At 42.7% G+C, this 27,492-nt stretch overlaps 1 protein-coding gene across 2 annotated transcripts in view; it reads left to right on the top strand.

Moving 5' to 3' along the window:
• HOMER2 (homer scaffold protein 2) overlaps nt 1-27,492 on the top strand; it is a 736,419-nt gene that overhangs the window by 536,265 nt on the left and 172,662 nt on the right. For both annotated transcript variants that reach the window (XM_086958240.1, XM_086958239.1), the window contains exon 7: nt 2,253-2,363. In XM_086958240.1, the coding sequence (XP_086814366.1) occupies nt 2,253-2,363 (111 nt within the window). The remainder of the gene's footprint in view (nt 1-2,252; nt 2,364-27,492) is intronic.

The raw sequence follows: 27,492 nt of genomic DNA on the forward strand, positions 1-27,492 counted from the left end.
GGTAGGATCTGTCCTTTTGAGTTTTACATGTCTTGGTTGTGAAAAACTGCTGAATTCCTTTTTCATTACAGCAAGGCCTGTCTCTAACATAGGTTAGCATTGGAGCTGCCTTGTAACGCTATACAAGTGTATCTGTCAATTGGGAGCAGATAGAAAATTGGTGTATGTTTTCTCTAGACTAACAATTTAAAAACACATCTTTAAGTGAAGTTGTTTTTTTAAATTGCAGGTCTGAAAGTGACACTTTTAGAAAGTTGGCAGATTCTTATATTAACAATTATGCGCCTGTCCCTAGAATACACTTCTGGGTTGGATGGCAGTTGGGCTTTGTGAATTCACGCTGAGATGTGCCCTGCATATCCTGATCGCGCATCGCCAGTCTGATGGGTCTTCCTGACCTAGTGGTGAAATGAGTTGACACTTGCACCTGTTTAGGGCCTTGACAGTCACACAAAGAGCTACACGCCCCCTGTAGTGTTTCTGGAGCAAGGGCAAGAGAGGGCAGGGTCTGGTGCACTACAAAGATGTTTCTTTGAAGTCCTCCTACTTCAAGGGATAAGATGGGTATGAAGACTGGACCTCTTACACCATATACTCAGAACATTTCTGGACTGAGGACATTCTGCCAGGAAGAAGAGCTGCTGTGCTGTCAGGAGGGATTGCCATTTTGCTGCTTGCTTTACTGTGCTGGCCTGATTTCTGCTGCTACTTGCCTGGGAAAGAGAGGACTGTACTGTGCTATCAGCGTCCTGCTTTATAAAGTTTCTCCAAGGGCTTGAATTAATCTTGCCTCCTTTTGGAAGTCGCAGGGCGATCAAAGTGTTCTGCACCTGGGCTCGACTGCTGAGAAATCTAATTTATTAAGCAGCCTGTATGAGCTGCTACCAACTCTCTGACTGCTGAGCGTTATATTAGTTTTATTGTGGGTTATATATTGAGTTGCAATTGCATGATATAGCAGTTACTACCTCTGAGGCATTGTTGTGCTTTATGCTGTACAGGACACTGCTCCAAGTCCTAGGGTTGGTGTTTTTATAGCTATTGTTGGTTGTTGGAATTAATCTTGTAACCTAGAGGAACCATTCCATGCCTTTACTCCAGTTTCTGTGTAGTAGATTACATTAGTAGGCGATTAGGTGGGATATTTAATGGGAGAGTGGGTATGGAAATGTCATGCATTGGTTGATGGCATTAATAGACGAGCTATAGGAGATTAGGTATTGTTAGGATGAAAACGTATGGATTTTAAAGGATAGGTTGTGAATGTGATCTTTAAAATAAAGTGTGGGTGATTTGCCAAGCCGCGTAAATGAAGATTAAGGCAGACATGCCTGTGATTTAAATTAGGCTGGGCTCAGAGAGCGAGAGAGCCTGAAGTAGTCATAGATATAATAGCAATAGTAGTTGCCATTAATTTAGCATCACAAGTAATCCTAGTATTAGTAATGCTAGTAGTAGTAGTGCAAAGAGTAGAGGTATTTGTTTTTGCTGTATATGAATTATCAAGGATATTAGTGCTAGTAGGACATGTAGTATAATGGTGGTTAGTAAATATGAAGTCAGTAAACAGTGGTATGGATAATCTTTGTTAAAGTAAAAAGCCATTCGATTTCAGTTTTTGTGATTTTAAACATTCCTGAGTAGATGTGAGAATCTACACAAGTCACAGGCTTCCACCCACATAAACTACATATTAGGGGCATAGCCAGATCATCTGCAGTTGCTATGAATGTTTCAGCCCCATATATATATCTACTTTGACTTTGCAGCTGTTTACTACTTTCCCCATGGCCACCTCGCTTCTATGAACAACCATGTTGCTACCTCTAAAAATAAATCTCTTCTTTGGAAAACTTACAACGATGGCTGAACTTCTGTGGCAGTAAAATATGTCTTTGGGCATATTTGCCTACAGATCAAGATCCTGTATGCCCAGATCTGCCTTTTATGACTACAGATTGGTGCTTTTGCACAACTAAGTTCTAAGACTACTTAACCTTGCCTTAGAACTGTTCTGTGAATTCGGAATGTGTCTCAAGCAGTCACATGGGTTGAGGGGTGTACACTACCAGTATACCTTGTGATTCAGATGGTTTGTATTGTGGAAGTTTCATCATGCAGTGGTTTACTACTTCTTTAGGTGTGACTGCTGTAATTTCTTTGCATTAATAAACCTCAGTTTGTTTTCTATTCCATATAATAATTTGTTGTTTCTGATGGAACAAAATATTCCCATTTTCGTATTCTTACAGATAGAAGAACTGGAAGCCCAGTGTGAGGAGATAAATAAAGAAAAAGAAAGAAACCTGCAGCTGAGCCAAAGACTACAAGAATTGGAAATTGAACTTCAGGAAAAAGATCTGGTAAGTTGCAGGACAAGTCTTAACTCCGAGGAGAAGAAATGCTGCAGGAAATACTTATTTTCCTAGTTTCAGGTGGATTGAAAACATTTTGACTAAATGTTCAAGTTTGTTGACAGCCTAAAAGGAAAGCAACTAATGTAGATTTAGTTCTATGCTAAATTTTAAGAGTAAGCAAACTCCTGCAACATGCATCAACCAATTGATGATTTCGGTTTACAACATCTTTACTTCGGTTTGTATTTTTCTGACATGGTTGGACTACAAGGTCTATTGCTCTTTTTAAGTCCGGCTGAAACTGCTTCTGTTTCTCTATATTGTGAAAACAATTTGCAAAAGGGATTTTGTGGACATGAACATTAGAACTTTTTTTCCTTCTAGCCACCACTTTTCAAGGCGACCAAACTTATACCACTGTGAAGATCAGGATAGTTTGATACATTCTCCTGGAAAGACTTGTACCACCAGCTTTTCCCCAAATCTACTCATTCTACTGTGAAAAATCTACCCTTCTAGCACCTTTTCTGAATTGGGAGGCAGGAACTTCACAAGAGGGGTGCAGCCGAGGCAAATTAACCTTATATTTTTAATCTCTGTATGGAAGCTGCTATGCAAAAGCAAGTCAGTCCCATTTTGTGAGGCTGTGGGTCATGAGGAGGATAGATGGCTCGATGTAAAAATAAGCAAAATACACCAACCCTTCTGTATGCGCACACTCTCCTAAGGGTGACACTGTATGCTTTCCTTCTCCAGTTCAACATTTATAAAACCATTCTATTCCACAAAGGATATTTGTGTGTGTGCATCTATATAGATAGATGGAGATATATAAAGATAGATAGATGTGTGCATACACAGATAGGTGTGTGTATATATGTGTATACATGTGTATGTATGTAGCTGCTCGGAGATGCAGCGCCCCTTGTGTATGTAACATGTGAAATCATCAGCAGTGCATTGCGGGGGCGTGAGTTATAGTTAATTCAACTAACTATAACGGCTGAATTTCTCTGGTTTTGTACGAGTGAAATGTCCAACTAACTATAATGTCCCTGAAACCTGTGTTTTTTTCAGGGATATATACACACACACATGCATGATTAGGGTAGAAACAGGACACTTAGTGGGGGTTGCTTTTGGAGGTTAGGGTTATGTCACTGCTGTATACATTGCTTCATTGACATGTGTTAATTACATTTAACACTGGGCCCTTTTCAAGATGCCACAAATTAAAAAAGGAAACTAACATTGTCCTTTATATAACTTGAAAATAACAGATTTGCGTCCTTGCTAATTTACTCATCTTTTTATCCATCCAAAGTTGCTAAGATTTCCTGGTTTGGGAGGCCATCGCTGAAAGGTTTTGCCCCACCAAAACTTGTGACATCACTGGTGATAAGTCAAATTTGTTGAGATATATCCACAGATCCCAATTTTGTGAATTAGGCTTTTTAAAATTCTGAGCACAAATTCAACTATTTGGAATTACATGAAAATATTGGGATATTGCTGCTATTTGGTTAGGAAGTTGATTAGATGTCCAGAGTCCCTTACCTGTGATTAGAAATGTGTATGAGTGGGTCAGTTGAGGGAATATTTGTTTTACTATTCCATATTATGCCCTACCTAATCTCTTTTCTTCTTGATGACTACTTGGGTCAAAACTGTTGTCTTTCTGTGTTATTTTGTTAGGCTACGTATTGCTAAACTTTTATTAGGTTAGGGTATGTGCAGTGATGTCTCCAAGCAGCCACTGGGTGTGTGATTATGTTTAATCGATCTGCTATTGCTACAGTATTTATTTTTGTAAACCTTTAAACCAAAAAAGTAAAGTAAACTAATCAGTACATGCTGCAAAATTTTTATTTCAAAATTTGGCACTAGTGTTTTTGAGAACGTGAACTCTCGAACATGTATGCCTCAGTGTTCGTCCACACAGTATGAAAATGCAAATCCATATATGTGCCTTAACGTGTGTTGCTATGTTTTACTAATCCGTGTATGTACCTATTTGAAGCTCAGTAAAGCCTTAACATTATTGCACGGTTACACGTGTTTTAAATGAGTTTCCTTTTTGTTTTCCACATTTGAGCTAAACTGTTCTAGTACGCATAGCCTCTCTAAATATGGCACGCCAAAAGCAAGAATTTTTAAAAGGAATAGTCGGCTTTTGTTGAAGATGCCTTCCCAAGGCCTTCTAGAATTATTAGTAAATTAGCGTCTATCTGTAGTTTTCTGGGTTTTTTCGTGTTCTCGCTTCCATCCACCTGCTTTCAAAAATTTGCATGAATGTATTATCAAAATGTATATATTTCAGCTACATGTGCCACCTGATCGGAGGCAAATCTACAGTTCGTTGAATTTGCAATTTCCTTGTGTTTTTTCCAAATGCTTGTTGGCAATTTGTACATTACTTGTATCCACAAGAGAGGAAGGGAACGAAACGAAAACAAACACTCCTACTCCCCACAAGAGAAATCATAGAATCAACAAAGGAGTGTAGTTGCAAAAGAGGAAGGAAAGAGTAATCATGTATCAACATTCACAGTATGTTTCCTGTGAGAGAAACCAACTTGGGTTACTCTAAAGGCCCTCACTCACCAACCTAGTTGGTGACATGCTTCATCATCGGGCCCCACCAGGAGTGGCCGAATGCCACCCTAGTGTGCTGCAATGCCAGTTTACTGCGAAGATGGTTCAGTGAATGGTGAAGAGTGATTTTTAGTGGATTAAAAAGTCCAAACTGTGTCAAAAAAGTATTTTATTTGTTTTGCCAATTGGACATAGATAAAAACAAACGTGTAGGATAAAGGACCGAAATTAAAAGTCCAGTTTTATCCCAGAGGTGTGGTCAACATGTTTCTGCCTATGTGTGAGCATTTAGTCAGGCTTTCTTCAGAACCAATGGAGTGTGATGGTGAACCCCAGCGGTATGGGCGCGCTAAGACCCACCCTAACCGGGGCCCATCCTAACCGGGGCTCACCCATCGGGCCCGGTAAAGAGAGGTCGCAGGTTCCGAATGGGTGCCTAGCGTAAAGGGCGATGGGCCGAATCGCTACCACCCCCCTCCCGAGGCCCATGGTGCATTGATTGTTTGCACCCCCTAATAAACTCGGTTCCTCTTCAATTTTGAAGGAATCTACACACTGTATTTTTACCTTTTTAACACTAGCAACCCCTGGTTGGGGTGGGCCTTAGCGCGCCCATACCGCCAGGGTTCACTATCACACTCCATTGGTCCTGAAGAAAGCCTGACTAAATGCCCAAATGCTTTATAGATAACTATATTCAGGCAAAAACACAATTTCCAAATCAATAAAGAATTTTTTGACATAATAAATCAGTTTTCAAAATGAATGAACAGAGAGGACCAATTCAGAGCGTCGACTCACGTTTCGGTGGAAATCTTTTTCCTTTTGGGGTATCTCCTTCCTCAGGGCACATATAAGGAATTTTCAACAAAAAAGGCAATGGAATCTGTCAAGTAAAAATAAAAATGCATTTTTTCATAGAACAATATGATAATTCAAGCTTAAATACAAATTGGAGGGTAAATAAATTACAATTGAAAGCAATAGTGCTGAGTCTGAAAATTTAAATAGCTTAGTTTACAAAAAGGTCATCTAGATCTAAAGGAGACAAATGCATATGAGAAATGCAGAAGAAAATACATACAAGTGAGAAATAAGGATATTGAGAAAAAGATTTTGTAATTGGGGAATCTCAGATACAGACCTGTGGAGCTCAACTAGGAAAATGCTGAAATTCTCCTGATCACGGATTCAGCTATAAATGTTGAAAAAACATGTGTGACCTAAAAAGGTAAGTGAATATATTATGACATGAAGGAGACTAATTGTATAAATGGTCAAATGTTATTGTCCGATGGAATCAAAACCTTACCGGGGTAATATGGATGAAGTTCTAAAGTCAGTGTATAATCTGATAATGAAGAGACGCGGGGCCACAGGACAAATTGGTTATGAAGTTCACTAAGAGGCAATTGCAATGAAAATGGGCAGACTCTCCAAATGAAGTTGGCAAAGGTCACCCAGACTAAGTTCTGCAAAAATAATAAAAACACGGCATAGCAAGCTAGTCGTGTTCAAAGGTCGTATGAAAAAAGACGCATGTGAACCACGCTGACTAAACTATCTGAGGAACAATCATTTAACTATCTTGTATCATCCGGCAGTGATGTTCAAACCGGGGGAAAGGTTTTTATGAGGGAGATATCGGCTGTGTTTGACAAACAAACATCAGACACTCCCCTTCCCCATCCATTTATAAAAGGTAGGCATATCCATGACACAGAAGCAAACAACCGTGTTGGTGTGATCAACTCACAGGTAGTAGAAGATCAACCGAGCATTTAAAATTGCTGCTGACGAAGAAGCAGTTGCTCATCTCCCTTCTATCGCTCAGTTATAGAGTGCTGCCCGTATTCAGCGTAGGATTGTGTGTAAATCTGGTGCTACAAGACAAAAAAGAAGATATTTCAACCAAATGTCTAATGTGTCAAAGGATGCAACCCGTTAAATGCCAATATAAAGTACCTCGCATAAGCGGCTTCACGGGGCAGACTCTCGCTCCATCCTGTGGGTGTTTAAACAAACGGCTAACAACGATTCCATGTACGAAATAAAGGACATGGGACTTCATTTAATTTCATAAGGCTTTATTCGGAACAAAAAAATGCAAAGTCCATAAAAGCACATAACATTTCAAACAATATTACAATAACCGATAAAAAATCATGGTAGAAATTTACATGAACAGAATACATTTTTAAAAAATCATGCTTTTCCTTGCCTTAATTGCTTTAAGAAGAAATGTGGCAGTAAAAAAGACATCAGGGTGGTACATGTTAAAGAGCAACTTCATAGAATCATATACAGTCCTAACACCAAACTTGACAAATAAGGGTTTTAAGAAAGCTATGTGAAAATTTACATAAAGTTTACATAGCAATAAAAAGTGCAGAGTGCTTTGTGCAGTAATGTTATCGCCAGTGCATGGACCGGCCGGGCGCTTATTATTGGAAGGGAAGGCCACCAGGTGGTGCACAATCCCCAGCCTCAACCTAGTTAAAACAAACCGATTAGACGCTCTGGTTACTTGACTTAGATATAGTTGGTAACCCACACTCTCGTTAAATCTTGCATGGAACACAAAGGTGGAAAGATTGACACTTTTGCTTAGCCGCTGTAATAAAGAAGATGAAAATTCAAGTAATTCCAAGTAAAATCCAAGGTTTATTGAACTGCAGCACAGTACTTCCACTCTCTAAGTTGCCAGTCAAATCCAATACATTTTAGATCATAACAATTCTAAATGGAATCCATCACACAGAGTGCATGAGCAGCAATGAATAGACATTCTATTTAAAAGGGAAATATGTACAAAAATGGGATTTCTTTGCTGTTTTCTGGACGCCACGCTACTCACCCCTGGCACTCCGTGATCCAGCCTGCTGAACCGCTGCTGCTCGCCGGACCCGCTGCGCGGGTCCCGCTTCGCGGTTACAGCGGCTGTTGATTGTTTGTAAGGGGCATCACCTGGTGACCGGCAGGGCTGCGAGGGAACAGCGGGTGGACTCCACGGACCAGGAGTCTCCGCGCGCCCGTTCCCAGCTGGGCTCCTCTCCCTGCCGGCCCCGCCTCCATCACTGCAAGCTTAAGAGGCTCCCTGCCCTATCATCGGCGGATTTCTTTGCTGTTTTCTGGACGCCACGCTACTCACCCCTGGCACTCCGTGATCCAGCCTGCTGAACCGCTGCTGCTCGCCGGACCAGCTGCGCGGGTCCCGCTTCGTGGTTACAGCAGCTGTTGATTGTTTGTAAGGGGCATCACCTGGTGACCGGCAGGGCTGCGAGGGAACAGCGGGTGGACTCCACGGACCAGGAGTCCCCGCGCGCCCGTTCCCAGCTGGGCTCCTCTCCCTGCCGGCCCCGCCTCCATCACTGCAAGCTTAAGAGGCTCCCTGCCCTATCATCGGCGGATTTCTTTGCTGTTTTCTGGACGCCACGCTACTCACCCCAGGCACTCCGTGATCCAGCCTGCTGAACCGCTGCTGCTCGCCGGACCCGCTGCGCGGGTCCCGCTTCGCGGTTACAGCGGCTGTTGATTGTTTGTAAGGGGCATCACCTGGTGACCGGCAGGGCTGCGAGGGAACAGCGGGTGGACTCCACGGACCAGGAGTCCCCGCGCGCCCGTTCCCAGCTGGGCTCCTCTCCCTGCCGGCCCGCCCCCTTGGTGACCCAAACTCACCTATAAAGAGGAGTGGACATACCCGCTGCGCGGGAGCGCGCCGGGAGAAGCCCGGGACAAGGGCGGGACCGTCTGTGGCCGTCAGGGGCCGTAGGAGGCCGGGCTGGGCCACCCCCCTTACCAGCGAGCCATAGTATCTTCTCCAGTAAGTGACATTGAAACGTTGGTTCTGATTGGTGATGAATATGGCAACGTCTACATCGACAAGTTCTGCTAATAGCCACTTGATAATTCCCCCGGTTGAGTCTGGTCCACTGGCAATTGGCCCCCTAGATAAATTCTTTTTTAATCGTTCATTGTCAATTGACAAAGAGTTATCCCTGGCAGAGAAACGCGCTGAGCGCAGATTATCAATAGAATTACTCAAGAATTCTACGGATAAGCTTCCAACTCTAGTGTACCCCACCCTGGTAACCCCTTTGTCATCAGTGAACCTCCCTGTTGCAAACGAACATTTCGAGGGTCAGGCACAAATAACAAACCAGGACGTTGTGACAGAATTGAATAATCCTTGTGGGAGTAATATCCAACCTACATCGCTCCCTGACTCTGGTGCTCAGGCTACATTGGCCCAACCTAAGCTTGGGTCTAAAAGGAAAAGACCAGCCCCAGTAAGAAAATGTAAAATGGTGGGCAAACCCCCTCAAAAGCACAGGAAGCTACACAAATCCATGAACATTGCAGAGGTCGTCACTGAAGAAACTCAAAGTACAGAAAGTGTCTCACACACTAACCTTGCCCCTTTGGACAGCCAAGACAAGGAAGACAACTCTTGTACTGACTCCACTGTACCAAATAATGAAAATGTATTATCACTTGTAAATGTGCTCCCTGAGTTGGAAAAATTACTTAGATCTTTGCTTACCCCCATTGAGGATAGAATTGCCAAGCTTACAGATAGGCTAAATCATTTCGAACAGACAACATTAGACAATTTCTATTCCACAAAATCGCTGATTAAAGCGAACACCAGGGTGGATGCAAGCACAAAGTCTCAGGTCCTTAGTAACCCTGTTACCCAGGATAAGGGTAGAAGGCCCCAAAATAACTCTCCTTTACCTCCTAAGCAAAGCAATCTTACAGCCAAAGCAACTGCAAAACCCGCAGATAGATTTGACAGAGCGAATGTTGGTTCTGTTCTATCCCAGCCGACCACTATGCACCCTACACAGTCCACAATTCCCCAGATACAAAATCCACCAATCATTACGAGTGCTGAGGCTACAGCTCGTCCCCAAGCGGACAAAGTACCAACAACTGCAAAAGTAATTAATAACATGCAGACAGCCTCAAACATTCCAGTGGGAGGGAACAGGGCTAATGTATTCCCGCTGGGAGATAAAACTCTAGTATCGACCCAATCGAATTACAAACAGGCGTCGAAGCCTACCCCCCAACCCGTCCCCCAAGTTCCTAAATCAATCCCACCGCCCTTGGTAAAGCCACCTCACAGAAAACCCCTGATTAATCTCACTCCAGATTCCTTCCCCTATGTAGCAGTTCTTATAAATGTACCACCATTACCCTCAGGACAGAGAGAAACTTTCCAGATGCTTAAAAACAAGATCATGCACTGGTTAAAGGAAAATCGTCCTCTGCCTGGTGATATCGACGGGTTAATCATAGGGGTAAGGAGAATAGACTGGATGGGATATACACCGAAAACCTTGGGTGGGGACTGTATAGTGGTTAATTTCCAAGATCCAAGAGTGGCGGGATGGATAACTAGGCAGGGATGGGGAACAAACAAGGGTGGTATTGGAATTGTAGACCTTACCCCCGACCAACCAGTGTAACGACTAGTTTGCTCAATGAACCCCTAATCCCCCCTACTGTATCATGGCCAGTCAACTCCTTACCACCTCCTCCAGTTGGTCATAACCACACCACATACATAAATTACAACTCTCATGTAGGATGGCAGGACCCTGGGTGGGGATATTGACAAACCAGCACAGTTAGGAAATGTGGGAATAATAACGAGCCAAAAGGGGTTTGTGATGTTTATGGTGATACTATAGTTACAAACCGAACGGTCAATAATATTGAGACGGGGAGTTTGGTTGAAAAAGGTGGTTCTAGACTGGGAATTTTAAACACCAATGTTACGACACCACCCCCAACGACAGTTAACACGATTGTAGATCCCATAGATGATCTGGAAAGGCTGATTAATTCTACCGAAAGTCCAATGACACCTCAAGCATTTCCAAATACCAACACTCGTGATGGGTCTGAAGCTAGCATTGGTACGCTTTTATCCTGGAATGTTGCGGGGTTGGGCAGTAAGTTGGATTACCAATCCTGGGTGAACTATATAAGTGGGTATGATATCTGCTGTTTTCAAGAAACCTGGGCTTGCGATCCCCTTTTTTGTTTTGGTTATTTAAACTATTGTATACCAGCATTAAAAGGTGGAAGAGGGCGGCCCAAGGGAGGCCTCACTGTATGGGTCAAACAGGACTTGCACATTAATATCAAAATGTTAGACCTGGGAAGTAGCGACTTACAAGTATTAAGAATCTCCACAGGTAAGGGTCCACCAATAGATTTGTATAATGTCTATGTTAGAGGTAACAATGTAACTAATTCACCCACCATTGAGCTGTTATCTGCTGCCATAGAGGCCAAGTCCCAAGAAAGTATGATGATAATAGCAGGGGACCTCAACAGGACTTTTGAACCCTTGGACTGTACAAATGACCCCCTGCGGAAAGAAGAGGACAATCTCTGGGGAGTACCCTCTCTATGTTTAAAACCTGTAAAGAGATGGACAAAAGAGATTTTATTATTGAATGGAATTTGTATGGAACATGGTTTAAGAGCACTTAATGGGAGGACACCAGGGGACAAGGAGGGCAGCAATACTTTTGATAACGGTACCAGCAGGAGCAGAATTGACTACATACTGTGTAGTCTCCAGCTGTGGAAGGGGGTTGTTGACATGATTATTAGGCCCCGGGTTGAAAGTGATCACAACCCCCTTTGTGTGACTCATGGGTGGTGGAACACTGGTGCGGGAAACTCTTTTGAAACAAATGATGATATTCCGGTTATGAGTAACGACGAACGCAGGTTAAAATGGCCAAAGGTATTGGCAAACAAGGCCACTATGATCTACATCAATAATGTGGTTGATAGTGCAATTTCCGCGATGGAAGCAGCGGTACCAGTGGTCCCAGGGGATAGTGGTATCACCGAAATCCATAACAAGTTATTCTCCCTTCTGAGACCATGTTTCTTCATCAAAATCAGGAAAGGGAAGAAAGCTAAAGATGTGGGAAGGTGGTTTGACAGTCAATGTAGATCGGCACGACTTGAACTGGGTCAAGCCATAAGGAATAGGGACCGGGCTGCAATAATAGAGAATAGGAAATTGTCCAAAATGGCCATTCATCGAGCTAAAAAGAAATGGGATGAAGACCATTGGGCCGAATTAAAAGAGGCTTCAGGTAACAAAGACTCCAGGACATTTTGGAAAATCATTAAGTGGGGCAGAGGAGCTGGCCCTGCGAAGCCAGATAACAATGTAGCAGAAGACGCTTGGGTTGACTATTTTAGACCACAGTATGCTGAAGTCAACCATCCTGTGGTGGCTGACAGTATAATACCAGTTTACGCAACCGATGATCTGTTTTCTCTTAGAGAAGCGGAAATTGCTATTGGTACCGCGAAATGTGGGAGGGCGCCAGGGCCAGACGGGATTCCCCCCGATATTTTTAAATATGATGTGACTAGATGGGCGAGGTATACCTTTCTTGTGGCAAATGCCCTAGCGAAGGGGGAAGTGGTCCCAGACCTTTGGAAAGGCGCAACCATTATCCCCATCCACAAGAAGGGTGATCGTTCACTGCCTGCTAATTATAGGCCTATAAGCTTATTAGCTACCATGCAGAAAGTAGTTGGGAGAATGGTAACAAACCAGCTTATGGACTGGGTTGACGAAAACAACGCCCTTTCTCCATACCAAGCTGGATTCAGGCGAGCAACCAGTACCATTGACCAGGTCTTCCGCTTCACCATATTGCGGTGGAAGACTGTTGTACTGGGAAGGGGCTGCCTGTATGTCGCGTTTGTCGACCTACGGGCGGCATTCGACCTAGTCCCCCGGTTTAAGTTATGGTTGGTTTTGCAAAAGATGGGGATTCCTGCTGATCTGCTTACACTAATCATGCGATTGCACGAATCCAACTTTGCAAGAGTCCAGTGGGGCGGAAGCGGGGAGACAACCCCGGATTTCCCAGTGGAAAGGGGCGTCCGACATGGCTGTTCCATGGCCCCTTTACTTTTCTCGTTATTTATTAACGGGATTGTTGAGAGAATGTTGAAGGCTAGTGTAGATGCCCCGTCGTTAGCGGACACCAGGGTTCCGATCCTGATGTTCGCTGACGACACTCTTATCTTGTCTAAGACCCCTATGGGGCTACAACGTGCACTAAACATTTTCAATGCTTTTTGCACAGAGCATGGGCTAGAAGTGAACGTGGGAAAAACAAAATTAATGGCCTTCTCCCCAGGTCGTAGGAATTACCCCAAGGTAACCCTAAACAACAGCAGGTTAGATACTGTCGCAGAATTCACGTACCTGGGAGTACAGATCGCAGAGGGCACTGGCTGGACGCATCATGTGGACAAAGTGGTCTTAAAACACCAGCAGCTCTCAGGTGCTTTAAGGGGGGAACACCGTAAATCTAAGACAAAGCCTATAAAACCCGCACTTATAGTGTATGACGCGAAGGTCTTGGGTGCCACATTATATGGCGCGGAGTTATGGGCCTGGGATAGTCTTGCGGCTCTACAGACTTCTGAGAATAAGTTTTTGCGAGGGATCACAGGACTCCCACAGAGCACCCCCTTAACCCCACTGTTTCTGGAGCTGGGTAGGCGTCCTATTGCTGACAGAGCCCGATTGCGCCCAGTCCTCTACTGGAGACGCCTCTGGACGACTCCAGAAATAAGACAATATGCAGAGGGTTTTCTATGGATAATTAGGGAAGATATCTTCCACAAAATAAAATGGCTAAAACACCTGAAGTCCACGTTAGCTAACTTAGGGTTTTCAAATCTTTGGAATAACCCTGTGGGAGAGATCTTCCCTAGCAAAGAAGCCCTCAAAGAACAATATTGGGATTGGGTGGGTGGTAAGCTGCTGAAAGACGCCAGGGCCGACTCTGTCTGGTCGTTTCCTGGAGACAAAAATCTTTCCTGCCCTAGAAAATTATTGGGATAACATCACAGTACCAATGGACAGGAAACTCGTCTTTCAGTTAAGATCTGGCTCTATCCCCCTGAAGAAACTGACAGCTGGCTGGCACAGACCGACCAATAACTTATGTCCAGCATGTGAAAACGCCGAGGAGAGCATAGGCCATTTCCTATTTGTATGTCAAGCTTACTCAAAACCAAGGAGAAAATGGCTTACGCCGGTATGCAATAACCTGGGGACACGCGACAGCGCTGTGGCTTTAAGAATCTTATGTACAACAACTCAGGATTCGATAGTCATAGGGGTAGCCAAATACCTGGGTTGGGCTTGGGCAATTAGACGACGGTCTCTGGGGGGAATCAGGTAATCAGGTATCCCTTTTAATCACGATTTATGTAATATTATTTATTACAAATGGTTTTTGTATGTAAACATTGTATGAGCTGTACTCCATGTTTAATGAATTTCTTACCTGTAATTATGTATTATTGTGTAATTGTTTTAATTGTATGCGCTTTTATGAGAACTGTCTCGAATAAAGCTTATACAAACTTGTGATAAAGGAATTGTAAATTAAAAGGGAAATATCTACAAACAAGAATACAACACATTTCCCCCCTAAGGAAATTTAAGTGACAACTCAAACACTTCCTCTTACCAATAAAAGAAACTGCTGAGTATAATGGAAAAAATTAAGATACACATTTGGATACTCTTCTGACATTCCATCTCTTGCCATCCTGTGTAACCACGCTATTGTGATAAACTTTCACAACCTTCATAGGTTTCCCAAACTTCGTCTCACCTTTGGTTATATAACCAGGTTTACGAATCCTAACGACATCACCCACCATAAAAGCAGGTTGCTTAACTTTCATCCTAGTATCATAATCACATTTGTATTTCCTCTGTTTGAGTTCCACTTTCTCAGCCACATCCTTGACACTCACATCAACCATGCGATAGCCAACACTCTTTTTAAACCACCAAGGACATAAACTAGATACAGGATCTCTACCCTTTAGTAGGCGAAAAGGTGAAACTTCTGTTGTAGCATGAGGCGTTATACGGTACAACCATAACTTTTCCCTCAATTTCTCTTTCCACATTCCCGCAGACTTCCGAGCCCATAAGATATCCTGTTTGAGAACCCTGTTATATCTCTCCACTAGCCCATTTCCCTGTGGTTCATACAGAGCAGTGGTACAATGTTTTATACCATAAGTACTCAAAAACTCCAACATCTCTGAAGATTTGAACTGTACCCCGTTATCAGATACAATACTTTCCGGAAATCCTGCTCTTGAAAAAATCTCTCTCAAAAATAAAATAACACTTTCAGTGATAGGATGAGGTACCAGTTTGACCTCAGGCCACTTGGAGTGATAATCCACTGCAACTATAGCAAATCTACACTCCTGTGGTAAAAAAATTGAATGGACCAGTAATATCGATCCCTAATTTCTGCCACGGATGATCTGGCCACTTCACAGGAGTCAAAGGTGCTGGATCACATTTGCATGTCTTATCACTTTCAATGCACTCAGGACACTCTCTGACAAATTTATCTACAAACCTATCAACTCCTGGCCACCAGAAATTTGACCTAATTAATCTTTTCATGGACGACATGCCCATGTGACATTCATGACTCATTTGTAAGATAACATTTCTTACAGCAAAAGGTGGATTACCCAGCTCTGAATAGTAAATTTCCCTCAATGGCCAACACATCAGCAACATTGTAGAAAGGTATAATTTCAGCAGGAATCAACTCCTTAGAAGGCCAGCCCAAATTCACATGATCTCTCACTTTGCACAAGATATCATCCTCGTTCATGCGTCTCATCCACAAATCTTCTGAAATGATACTGTATTTCTCAGACAACAGTTCAGAAATGCTAGCTACCACTTCCGTATCTTCATCACCTCCGATATTGGGATATGGTAATCTCGACAAAAAATCTGCAGTCACATTGAGTTTCCCAGGTATATATTCTATGTCAAAACTGTATTCTTGCAAACGCGACATCAATCTAGCAATACGAGCTGTCGCATTTAAACCTCCACCAGGTGGAAGAATACCCACCAAAGGCTTATGATCAGTACGTATCAAAAACCGTGCACCCCAAATATAATTCCGGAAATGCTCAACAGCCCAGACACATCCCAACAATTCCTTTTCGATGACAGCATACAGTCTTTCAGTGTGATTCAAAGACCTGGACGCGAATGCAACATTCCAATCCTCCTTACCCGAACGTTGCGACCATAAAGACTTGCATCTACTGTCAAAATACAAAGCTTATTCAAACAAAAAGGCCTCAGTGTAGGAGCCGACACCATGTCAAGTTTAATACTGTCAAAAGCGTTTTGTTGTTTAGTACCCCACAAAAATTCCACATCGTTCCTGGTTAATTCTCTTAACGGCTCCATTTTAGTTGTGAAACCAACTATAAACTTACTGCAATATTCACAGAGTCCTAGAAATGATAACAATTTATCTTTGCAATCTGGTGCAGGAGCTTTCAGAATTGCATCAACCAACGATTTCTTTGGAGCAACACCATTCCCAGAAATAGTATGTCCTAAATACTCTTATCGTCTTTTGAAATAACTTGCACTTTTTACTCTTAATAGTAAGACCAAACCTACTTAATATCTTACACACATTTCTCAGATGTTCCATATGTGCTTCATCACTCTTAGAAAATATCAGGATGTCATCTTGAAAACACTTCACGTAGTCACTCATGTCCTTAAAAATATGATACATCGATCTCTGAAAAACAGAGGCTGCCGATGCCAAACCAAACTGCATCCGTTTGAATTGATACAACCCCTGAGGTGTAATAAATGCTGTGAGATGACGTGATCCCTCTGCTAACACCGCCTGATGATACGCAGATCTCAAATCTAAGGTGGAAAAAGCAACACCTACACCAAGCATGCTCACCACTTCGTTGATATTCGGCAGAGGATGACAATCTACCACTATGTTTGCATTAAGTGCTCTCAAATCTATGCAAAGTCTCAAAGATTTATCAGGTTTGCGTGCCAAAACTACTGGCGAAACCCATTCTGACGATTCTATCTCTTCTATGACATTTTTTAACATATCATTAAGTGTATCACTTAACTCTTCTCTAACATTGAGTGGTACAGGTCTAAGCTTTTGCACAACTGGTTCAGCTCGTTGTTCGAGCTTGATGACATGAGTGAAACCGCTTAGTCTACCTAACTTATCTGCAAGAACTCCAGGAAACTTACATGAAAGTGACTTCCAAGCATTACTCTCTTCTACAAACATAACTCTTTTACCTAAAACATCTATCTTGTAACACCATGACTGGATCTTTTCTGCGTGGATTCAATGTAATAAGTTTGAATTGATCGCGCCAGCCCAGAACATTCACTCCCTTTACTACAACATATAGTTTGATGTACGCAGATTGGTCCTTAAAATAAATTGTGGAAGCAATGTAGCCAATGAAATCAATGTTTGAACCATTGAACCCTTTTGCCATTATATCAGGAGGGCACAAATCACTCTTAGATTCATACATTTCATCAAAATATTCTTCCGTTATGATGGTCCAAGGAGACCCAGAATCAGCCATTAACTCTAGTTCAACATCCATAAATCTAACTACACATTTAGGAGAGTCTGAAACATCCTCCTCAAGCAAGCCTAAACTCACTAATGACACAATCATTCCTCTTTCTTTAAGGGATTCATCAGACACGACATGCTCACATCTAGGTAAACTTGATCCAAAGTCTGTGTCATCTCTCACACAAGAGACCTCTTTTTTCTTAAAATATTTACTCTTGTCCCCAATTTTCTTTTTGTCTTCTCTACAGGAGTTGGAAAAATGACCAACTCTACCACATTTGTTGCACTCTTTTCCCAAAGCAGGACAAAACTTGAAGGAAGCTACATAATTGTAACTCCCACACCTAAAACATACAATGCGGTTACGCGATACATTCCTATAGTTTTGAACACCTTTTGTAACATTGTTCATCGCACATACTTCCTCACTTAGTTTATCATTCTTCCCACCTCTAGCGCTTGTTTCTTCGATAGTTTTCATCCATTTGTTAGACTGTTCAAAAGCTTTTGCAGTGGAAATGCATTCTAATAAAGTAGGATTACCTAAAATCCATAACTGTTCTTGTGTTTTCTTGCTTTTAACATTAACAATTATCTGATCCCTAATCATTTTGTCTATCATTGCACCAAAATTACATGAAACAACCAAAGCTCTCAAACCCGTTAAAAAATCATCAAAAGATTCATTTTCTTTTTGTGCTCTCGTATAAAACTTGTAACGATTCAGAGCAATGCTAGTTGTGGGTTTGAAACGTGTTTCTAAACGAAGCATTGCTTCATCAAACACACCAGAGTCACCAGGCACAGGTGGTAGATTTCTAAAAATAGCTTGCCCTTCGGATCCCAAACAATGAAGAAAAATATGTTTTTTTCTTTCATTTCCCATCCTTTCCCCGTCAATAGCCTTTAAATAAGTTAAAAACTGCTCCTTCCATCTGTTCCATGGGATGGGAGGATCACCCTTACATTGCAAGAATTTTGAAGGAGGATCAAACTGCATGGTGTAAAATGCACAACCAACTACAGAACAAAATAAAGCAATACGAAATTAGCACAGCAGAAATAAACTAAAATACAAAGTAAATAAATATAAGTTCGAAATTCGATCCTTGAGTACACCAGCTGTGTACATCAGCAATGGTATATTCCACACAACAGTTGTAGATTTTAGCATCGACTCGAAATGTTCCAGAAATAATGCACGCGATATGGTAATGTTGCCAAAAGATCGTTGTAAAGATCGTCGTGCAGAGATTCTTATTTTGATGAATGTAGTACAAAATGAGCAAACAGTACCTTCATTTAAGAACACATCCGAGTCACATCAGCTGTTGAAACTCAATGCCGATGTAAACAAATATGGCCGCCTTTACATTACTCGACCTCACGTTCAATGCGTGTAGCATCCTCAGCGTCGTACTTGGCAGCTGAAACCATGGTAACCGCACGCTTCAACACGGCGCATGGAGATTCTGTTGCAAGGGAAGATTTCGTTTGTCGCGTGTTAACCGTTGAAACCACGTTTGAGGGCAAACATTTGCTTATTTGGTTGAAAAATCGTGAATCCTTTAAGCAAAAACCCATAAATTTCGTAATTTCAGCAAAACACAGCCTCCTTAAACGTGCAGTCTCCGAAATAAAAAACGTTACCAAATTAATGTTGTACAACCTGTAGGAACAGGTGTAAATATTATGGCCAGCAGAATAAAGTTGTAAATCATTCAGTCCTTCGGTAGAATAGTTAATAAAAACGTTTTCAGCGTAGAAGAGAATCAATATCCAATCTTCATAGGTTTATAAAATCTAAAATGAATTTAAATCCAGGGAAAAATAGAAAATTCTTTCCACAATCAGATGTACCACACCTGTGCTGCTTTAGTAGTAGGTACTGGACACCCTCGTCGCCAAATTTGTAATAAAGAGGATGAAAATTCAAGTAATTCCAAGTAAAATTCAAGGTTTATTGAACTGCAGCACAGTACTTCCACTCTCCAAGTTGCCAGTCAAATCCAATACATTTTAGATCATAACAATTCTAAATGGAATCCATCACACAGAGTGCATGAGCAGCAATGAATAGATATTCTATTTAAAAGGGAAATATGTACAAAAATGGAATTGTAAATTAAAAGGGAAATATCTACAAACAAGAATACAACAGCCGCCTCTCTGACTTATAGGATAGGAAGGCATTCTTCAATTCAGTTTTGGGCAAACCTGAGGCAGCAAGTGTGTCCGCTTTTAAGTCAAAGCCATAAATCTCCTGGTAACTGTTGATTATATACCTAATCCAAGGAATCTTTAAAAGGTTGTCAACAGAGAGACAGTCACTGATATGGCTCTATTTAAAGATGTCTCCTCTTTCATCCAGATTGCACGCCATAACATTAACGGTCTTAAGGCAATCAGATGGGACAGATGTTGAATTCCGAGCTCACTGTGGACTAAGTCATTGGAGGCTGATTTGGGCAGGCACAAAAGTCTCTTTAAAAAGTGATTTTCCTCCACTTGTAAGCTCCCAGCTGTGGCAAATCCCCAGGCCCCAGCACCATAGAGGGCAATGGAGAGACATCTCGATTGGTAAATCTTTAACATATCTGTAATCCGTTTGTCCCCTAACTTGGTGGCAAATTTAAACACCCCGTGGGCACTTTTCACTATCTTGGCCCGAACATTGTTAAGCTCAGAGGCCCAGCTACAGTTCTTAGAGAATGTTAGGCCAAGATAGCAGAAGTTGTCCACTTGTTGGACCTTATGTCCATCAATAAAGTACGAATGGGATTTACCACGCCCTGTCCCACATTCCATGGTATAGGTTTTAGACTTGTTAATCACCAGTTTCCGATCCCTTATAAAAAGTGAAAACCTATCCATTAAACGTTGAAGACCTATGGTGGTCCTGGACAGTAACACTGCGTCATCCGCGTAGAGTAATACCGGGACGTCTAGGTCGTTAGCTTTTGGGGCATCTGCCACTATCGTTTTTAAAACGGTATCAACTACATTAATGAAAAGAGTAAAAAGCAAGGGGGCGAGTACACACCCTTGCCTTATACCTCGCCCAATCTTGAACAATTTGGCCCAGAGGATGGCATGGTCCACCATGTCGAAGGCACTACTCAAATCTGCAAAGCAGAGATAGAGAGAGCCCGTCTTAGCCTGAGTGTACTTTCCTATCAGAAGTTCGAGATTTAGACATTGTTCTATGGTTCCTCGCCCCTTTCTGAAGTCGTATTGGCTGTTGGCAAGGATAAATTTAGAAGAAGCCCATTCTTCCAACCTGATTAATAACACCCTGCTCATTATTTTCACAGAGGAATCTAACAGGAAGATGGGGCGATAGTTCTTCACGTCCCCCCTATCTCCTTTCTTATAGATTGGTATTAGGATAGATTCCTCCCACGTTGGAGGGACACCATTACATACAGCAGCATTAAAAACATTGGTTAACATTGGGCCCCATAGCTCAGGGACTAATTTATACAATCCATGGGGACCCCATCAGGGCCCTGAGCCTTCCCCCCCTTTACTGCAGCTAATACTTTCTAAAACCTCAGTGGTGTTAATATTCAGCGGGCCAATAGGCCAACAACCGTCATAATCACCCACCCATCTGTCTGAGTCAAAGATTGTTGAAAAGTGAGTGACCCAGGTTTCCATGTCGATGTTGGATGACAATTCTGGCACTTTATCGTCTTTAAGGACTGGACCGTTAACTGTAGCCCAAAATAAAGAGCAGTTGGAAGCTTCAGCGGCCGGTGTTAGTTTATCCCAGGCCTCTTTCTGTAGCTCGGTCTTCCTGCGCTTCACTGCCGCCTGGTAAATATGCCTATGCTGGGTAAGCACACTTGCCACTCTCGGTTGAACTGCCAGTACCTCTTTTAGCTCCTTTAACGCAGTTGTGCATGCATGATCGAACCACCCCCTTCGTTGGTCTTGTTTGCCCTTGTCGGGTTTAGTAAGTTTACTGTCAATGATGAGATTAATTTTAATAAAATTAAGGACAGTATTAACATTAACATGAACACTCTCAAGGATAGCAGTGATTTCTAATAAACAGCTTTTAACAATTGAATTGGACATCATTTCTGCTTTGTCCCCTTTCCATCTGATTCTTGTTCCGTTCGGTCTATAAGGTTCAATATTAACAATAACACCTGAATTAGAAACACGTTTTTCTTTCCATATGGTGGCCTCAATGGTAATACAATTATGGTCGCGGAGTGTAGTATCCACGGCCTTAGGGGCCTTACACCAAGGGATAAGGTTAGAGGACATGCAAACAAAGTTGATTACAGTATTTGCGTTCCTGCCCGTAAACGTGGGGATTGTATCACCGGAGTCATTCTTTGCATTGACCAAAATTTCCATATCATAGGAGGCCAAGAATTTATTCAAGGACTCCCCATAGAGATTATGTGGAAAATTAAGGTCAACATCTCCAAAGTGGTTAGTGAACCCACAGACCCTTTAATTGGAGAGGGGGCAAACGGCAGTATTAAAATCCCCTGCCCAGATCAAATCAAAGACAACATTAGATCCCTTAGTTATGTCATCCAGGGCACTCTCTAGGGCAGTTACCACCAGATTCCTTGTGCTGTCAAATATTATTATAAAAATTAATTAGAAGAATATTTCTAACATGCTCCTGATAAAGCCATAAGATCTGGGAATGAGCCCCGACCAGTACGTGTTTTTTCACAGTAAAAGGGAGTTTAACAGAGATCAGTACCAAGAGCCCTCCCTTAGCTATACCGGAGGGGAAGCCAAAGCGGGTAGTTGGTAAGAGACAAAACCATTGTAGCTAATTGAGCATGTACACCATGTTTCCTGGAAACAAATTATATCAAAAGTATTGACAAACTCGAACCAGCCTTGGGAATCACCCTTTGACGCTAAACCAGCGACATTCCAACTAGCAATTAAACATGTCGGGGGGCCTAATGGCCTCATCAAACATGATAGTGGGTGAGCTTATGATGTTAATTATAGACGATACATTCGTAGAAGGTGGGGTTACCCTATGCCCTACAACTGCCAACATACTGTTATAATGGTCATCTAATGCGACCCCAGGACCAGGGGTGGAACTAGAGTTTACCAATACACATACATTAGTTAACTTTTCTGCTATTTCATCCACCACCCTGCCACCAGGGGGAGAAGCTACAACCCCAGGTAGGGAGTGGAACAGATTGGATACCAGTCAGTCATTGGAGTCTAGACCACTCAAAAGTTGAAATCGATTCGATGTGACCACCTCAAAACCTGGAGACATGCTAATACCTCTACCTCTGCCCCTAGAAGGATCACTGACGGACTCATTACTTAAATGCCTATAGAAATATCCCAGTGGTCGAAGTGAAATTCCCTGATCGTGATAAGGTAGAGAAGTAGCTCTTAACAATGCAGTGGTGGCGAGATTTGGGTTTCGAAAATTTGCAATAATACAATCGCCACTAATATTCTTGTGTGAACTGCCTAGCCAGTTAGTTCTTCTGGTAGTTAAGATCTGATCAGATAGTGCTACTGGGAAATCACACTCTCGATTAAGCCATGACAGTTTTATTCTTTGGAGATTCATGGGATTCTGGGTTATTTAGATGCCTGGTCACTTTTACAGGTGGGACCTTGGTTAAGACTGCCACATATGGTACACAGTCTGGTGGTAAATCAGGTTGTGAATTAACAAGACATTTGGTATTCCCTTCAGTTGGCCCCAGCTTTTTATCTGGGACTATTATAGTTGCTGTATTTCTGCATACTGTCGACAGGGGTTTAGTTACGGGTAGGTCTACTGCACAAGACCCCCCCGGTGGGAGCCCTAGATGTCTCATTGTTAACTCCTGGGCCCTTATCTACTGCTTGGGTTCTAACACTTAACTCAATGTAGAGTCCCAAGAGGCCTCCTAATCTAACCACTTCCGCTGTAATTGAATTCAATTTATCCAATAAAGGTTTAACTACCTTGTCAATTTTAACATCTATAATGCCAATCAGAAAATCTAATTGCTCCGTATCAATTTTGACCGGGGTATTGTTAGAAATTAGATCAGAATCACAGGCAACATTATTAAGTGGCAAGTCTACCCTTTTTTTATTTCTATTCCCCCCTGTTTTATTTGTGTGCTCCTACTAGTGTTCCTACAAGATCTTAATACTCTCTGTGCTCTAGGTACCGGGGAGCATTGAGCTGGGGGATCATGGGGGACATCCAATGTAGCCTGATTAATAGCTAGATCGGTAGGTACCTCCATAGTAGAATTGTCCGGATGTTCATAATTACAACTAACGTCCAGTGGCAAAGTAGACAGGGAAATACGTGATTTAGGCGAGGTAGATGGTAAAGTTGTAGGACTCCCCCGACCTAACGACAAGGTTCGTTCTTCATTAATTTTATCAACCACTTTTACAAGGTAATTGTCCAGTGTGGCTGAAACGGGGGGGTTTAACCAGTTTTGGCTTTCAACATTATTGGAAGTCTAAGATCCCCAAAACAACCAATTGGCAAATTGACAATTAACACAACTTAAATTCCAAACTACACTGCTAATGGGCTTACAATAGTTCTTTTCCCTAGAGCTTTAAAAAGATAAACCTAAATACAAACAAAATAGATTAAAATCTCACTTGTGCGTATTAGATGGGCTCTGCAACCACGCCCAAACATGCAGTGTCCACAATACAACAACCAAAATCCGTGGCCCGGCCCTGTCTCGTTCTGTCCTGGACTGTCACAGACTGTCCCGCCCTTGTCCCGGGCTAATCCCGGTGCTCCCGCGACGTGGGGATTGTGGCTGATATTTGAGCGCCTCCTGGTGCAATTGGGGGGGATGCGGCTTCCGGCCGCAGTGGCTGCTGGGCACCGTTGTCCTTCCCTCCCAAGCTCTCCCCCACTCGGCAGCCGCAAAAGGATGCTGAAATGCGGCGGCGGGGGCGAGCAGACACAGCAACGTGGGGCAATGACTCGGGTGCAACACAAGCCCTCCGGGACACAGGCAAGGCTCCAACGATGTTCACCGCAGTTTTGTTAGGTCGCCTGCTCAGCAGGGTTTGTGGCCGATATTTGAGCGCCTCCTGGCGCGATAGGGCGGGATGCGGCTTCTGGCAGCAGTGGCTGCTGGGCACCGCAGTCCTTCCCTCCAAAGCTCTCCCCCACTCGGCAGCCGCAAAAGGATGCTTAAATGCGGCGGCGGGGCGAGCAGACACAGCAACGTGGGGCAATGACTCGGGTGCAACACGAGCCCTCAGGGACACAGGCAAGGCTCCAACGATGTTCACCGCAGTTTTGTTAGATGACATGGGACTTAAAGAAGTTGCTTAACAGAATCTGCTTGTGGTTTTATAATTAAATTAGCAAAACAAACCGCCCTCTAAGTGGAAGTTAATGTACCTTAATGCACGGATGGAAGTAGCCAACGTCTGCGGTGCAGTAAAGCATCCTGGTTACAAGAAAACGCCCAGGGAAAAGGCTGGCTAATTGGGGCATTTAAATAGCCCAATGTCCTCAAGCTTCGGTGTTTACAATGCCACACTGAATGTAGAGCTGCATTGGTGGACATCTATTTGTGTCCTAAGTGGATTCTTAATGGCGAAAGCTCTCCCACGGACACACACACATTAAGTGCACCCGGGATTTCACTTAAGCTCGCTCGATCCATGTGCCAAACATAGGCACAGGTGCCACTTTTTCTATTGTTTCAGGGCTTTCAATGCACTATCCATAGATAGAAATATGGAATTCTCAATTCAAAGAATGGAAATTGGGAGAGCATGAAAGAGCCAAGAATTAAGATCAAGGGGGAGATAATCCAATAAATGTAACATAGGTAACTAAAATCCTGTAAGATATACTAAAATGACTATAAATGGTATGAAAAAATAAGTGTGTCCTTAGATAACAAGATTGGAGCATGCCAACCTGAACTAAATAAAGAGCAAAGAAAAAGATAAGAAAAAAGTGGACCGTACTAAAAAGTAGAGGCTGGTGGTGCAGAATGGGTCAACCCTTAACGCCCTGAACGGACTAAAGAACAAAGAAAAAAGAAAGATTTAAAAAAAAGGGAACCGTACTAAAATGTAGGTGGGTGGTGCAGAATGGGTCAACCATTAACAACTCAAGACATCATAGATGGAAAAATGGTACTGCGCTTATTTTAAAAAATCGTGTTTTCCCACGGCAATGACTCATTTAATCCATTGTCTTTTGATTGAAGCAAAAATATCCAAAATACTTCACGCTTCCTGCATACATTAGTACAGTCAAGGCCTTTCTGTGGATGTATTTTTCTATAATGGTCCATAGGAGATCCTGCTCCATATGATTGGCTTCCATCCAGTGACTAACCAGGGGTGCAGTAGCGTTGCGTCTCCTGATATTGGACTTAAGTTCTCCCATCCCGATTCTACTTTCTCTAGCTGTTTTCCCTATATTGGTTAAATTGCAGGGGCACGGAATGGCATAGATACAATTAAACGTCCTGCAGTTCATCATCCCTGTAAGCTATATTGTACGATTGTTGGTGCAGATTTAATCGCTCACAATGGCATTGGCGCATGCATGGCATGTCCCACATTGATGATTTCCATTTATGGGGGAATCCCCTGTGATGGATTTTTGAACCAATCCTTGAGGTTCTGGGATCTTGGTCTTAACTAATAGGTTACTCAAATTTTTATTGCAGCGAAATGCAAAAAGTGGTTTGGGCATCTGTGTTGTTTGTCAATAAAATCAGTCAGATCGTGAATTCACAATGGCACCTACTTAATTTAGACTGTCAATCGATTAATGTTTCGTGACACAGACTAACCTGTCTGTTTGTTCTTGTTGTTTGGGTTGGAACATAGTCACGATTTTAGAATGGTGCTCGCTTCAGGGCATCTCTAACCAGTCTGTGAGGATACCCTCTTTGTATGAATTTCTCCTTCATAAAGTCAGCATTGTAAAGGTAAACCTTGATAGAGGTACAGTTTCTACGCAGTTGTAGAAACTGACTGAAGGAGATTCCACTTTTTTGGCTTCTCAGGTGGAAGCTACTAAAGTGGAGAAGGGTGCTCTTGGCTGTGGGTTTAGTGTAAAGGGGCACCATCAGTTTGAGGTCCTGATGTCCCACCCACACGTCCAGGAACTCCAGCTTGTGTACTCGTAAGGGCAGTGAACCTAAGGTTCTCATCTGCAGCATTAATCCATAGAATGAATTCATCGAAGGCCTCCTGGTCACCGTTCCAGATTAAAAAAATGTAATCTATGAACCGCGACCAGTGTTGAACGTTCTCGAAGAAGGGGGCGAGCTCGTTGTAGATGTTAATTTCTTCAAAGTTTCCCCTATATATCAAGCTATGCTTGGGGCACAATCTGCCCCCATGCTGACTCCTTGCACCTGCTGGTAATAGTCGCCATCATATTCGAAGAAATTCTCTACGAGAACGATCTCAAGACATTGGGTTAAGAATTGACCATTGTGCAGCGTAGTTTTGGTGTCCATGTCACTGGCTACCCTTAATGCTTCTTTTTGAGGGATGTTCGAGTATAGAGATTCTACATCTAAGGTCACCAATATCTCTTAGTCTGGGTTGTACTGGAGTCCTTCTATCTTGGAGATAAAATCCCCTGTGTCTTTGACATACAACGGAAGAGCCGTGACCGTAGGTTGCAGGAATTTGCCGATATATTTGGATAAAGGCTCCGTGGCCGATCCAATGATTGAAACAGTCGGTCTCCTCGGGAGGTCCAGTTGATCCTTGTGTGTCTTTGGTATCCCGTAGATTATTGGTATACGGGTATATATGTGGGTGAGATATTCTGCTTCGCTTTGGCAGATCTCACCCCTCTGCGGTGCATACTCCACTGCACGTAGTATTCTACGTTTGACTCTGGGTTCAGGGTTAGCAGTGGTCTTAAGATAATATCTTGGTGATCCAAGCAGATCACACATTTTCTCTTTGTACTTGCTTGCTTCTAAAATGACAATGCCACCCCCCTTATCGCAACGTTTAATAGTTATATCACTATTTGTCTTGTGTGGAGGGCGGCATTTTCC

This window comes from Lissotriton vulgaris, chromosome 2_1 (assembly GCF_964263255.1).
Source record: "Lissotriton vulgaris chromosome 2_1, aLisVul1.2, whole genome shotgun sequence".
Taxonomy (NCBI): domain Eukaryota; kingdom Metazoa; phylum Chordata; class Amphibia; order Caudata; family Salamandridae; genus Lissotriton; species Lissotriton vulgaris.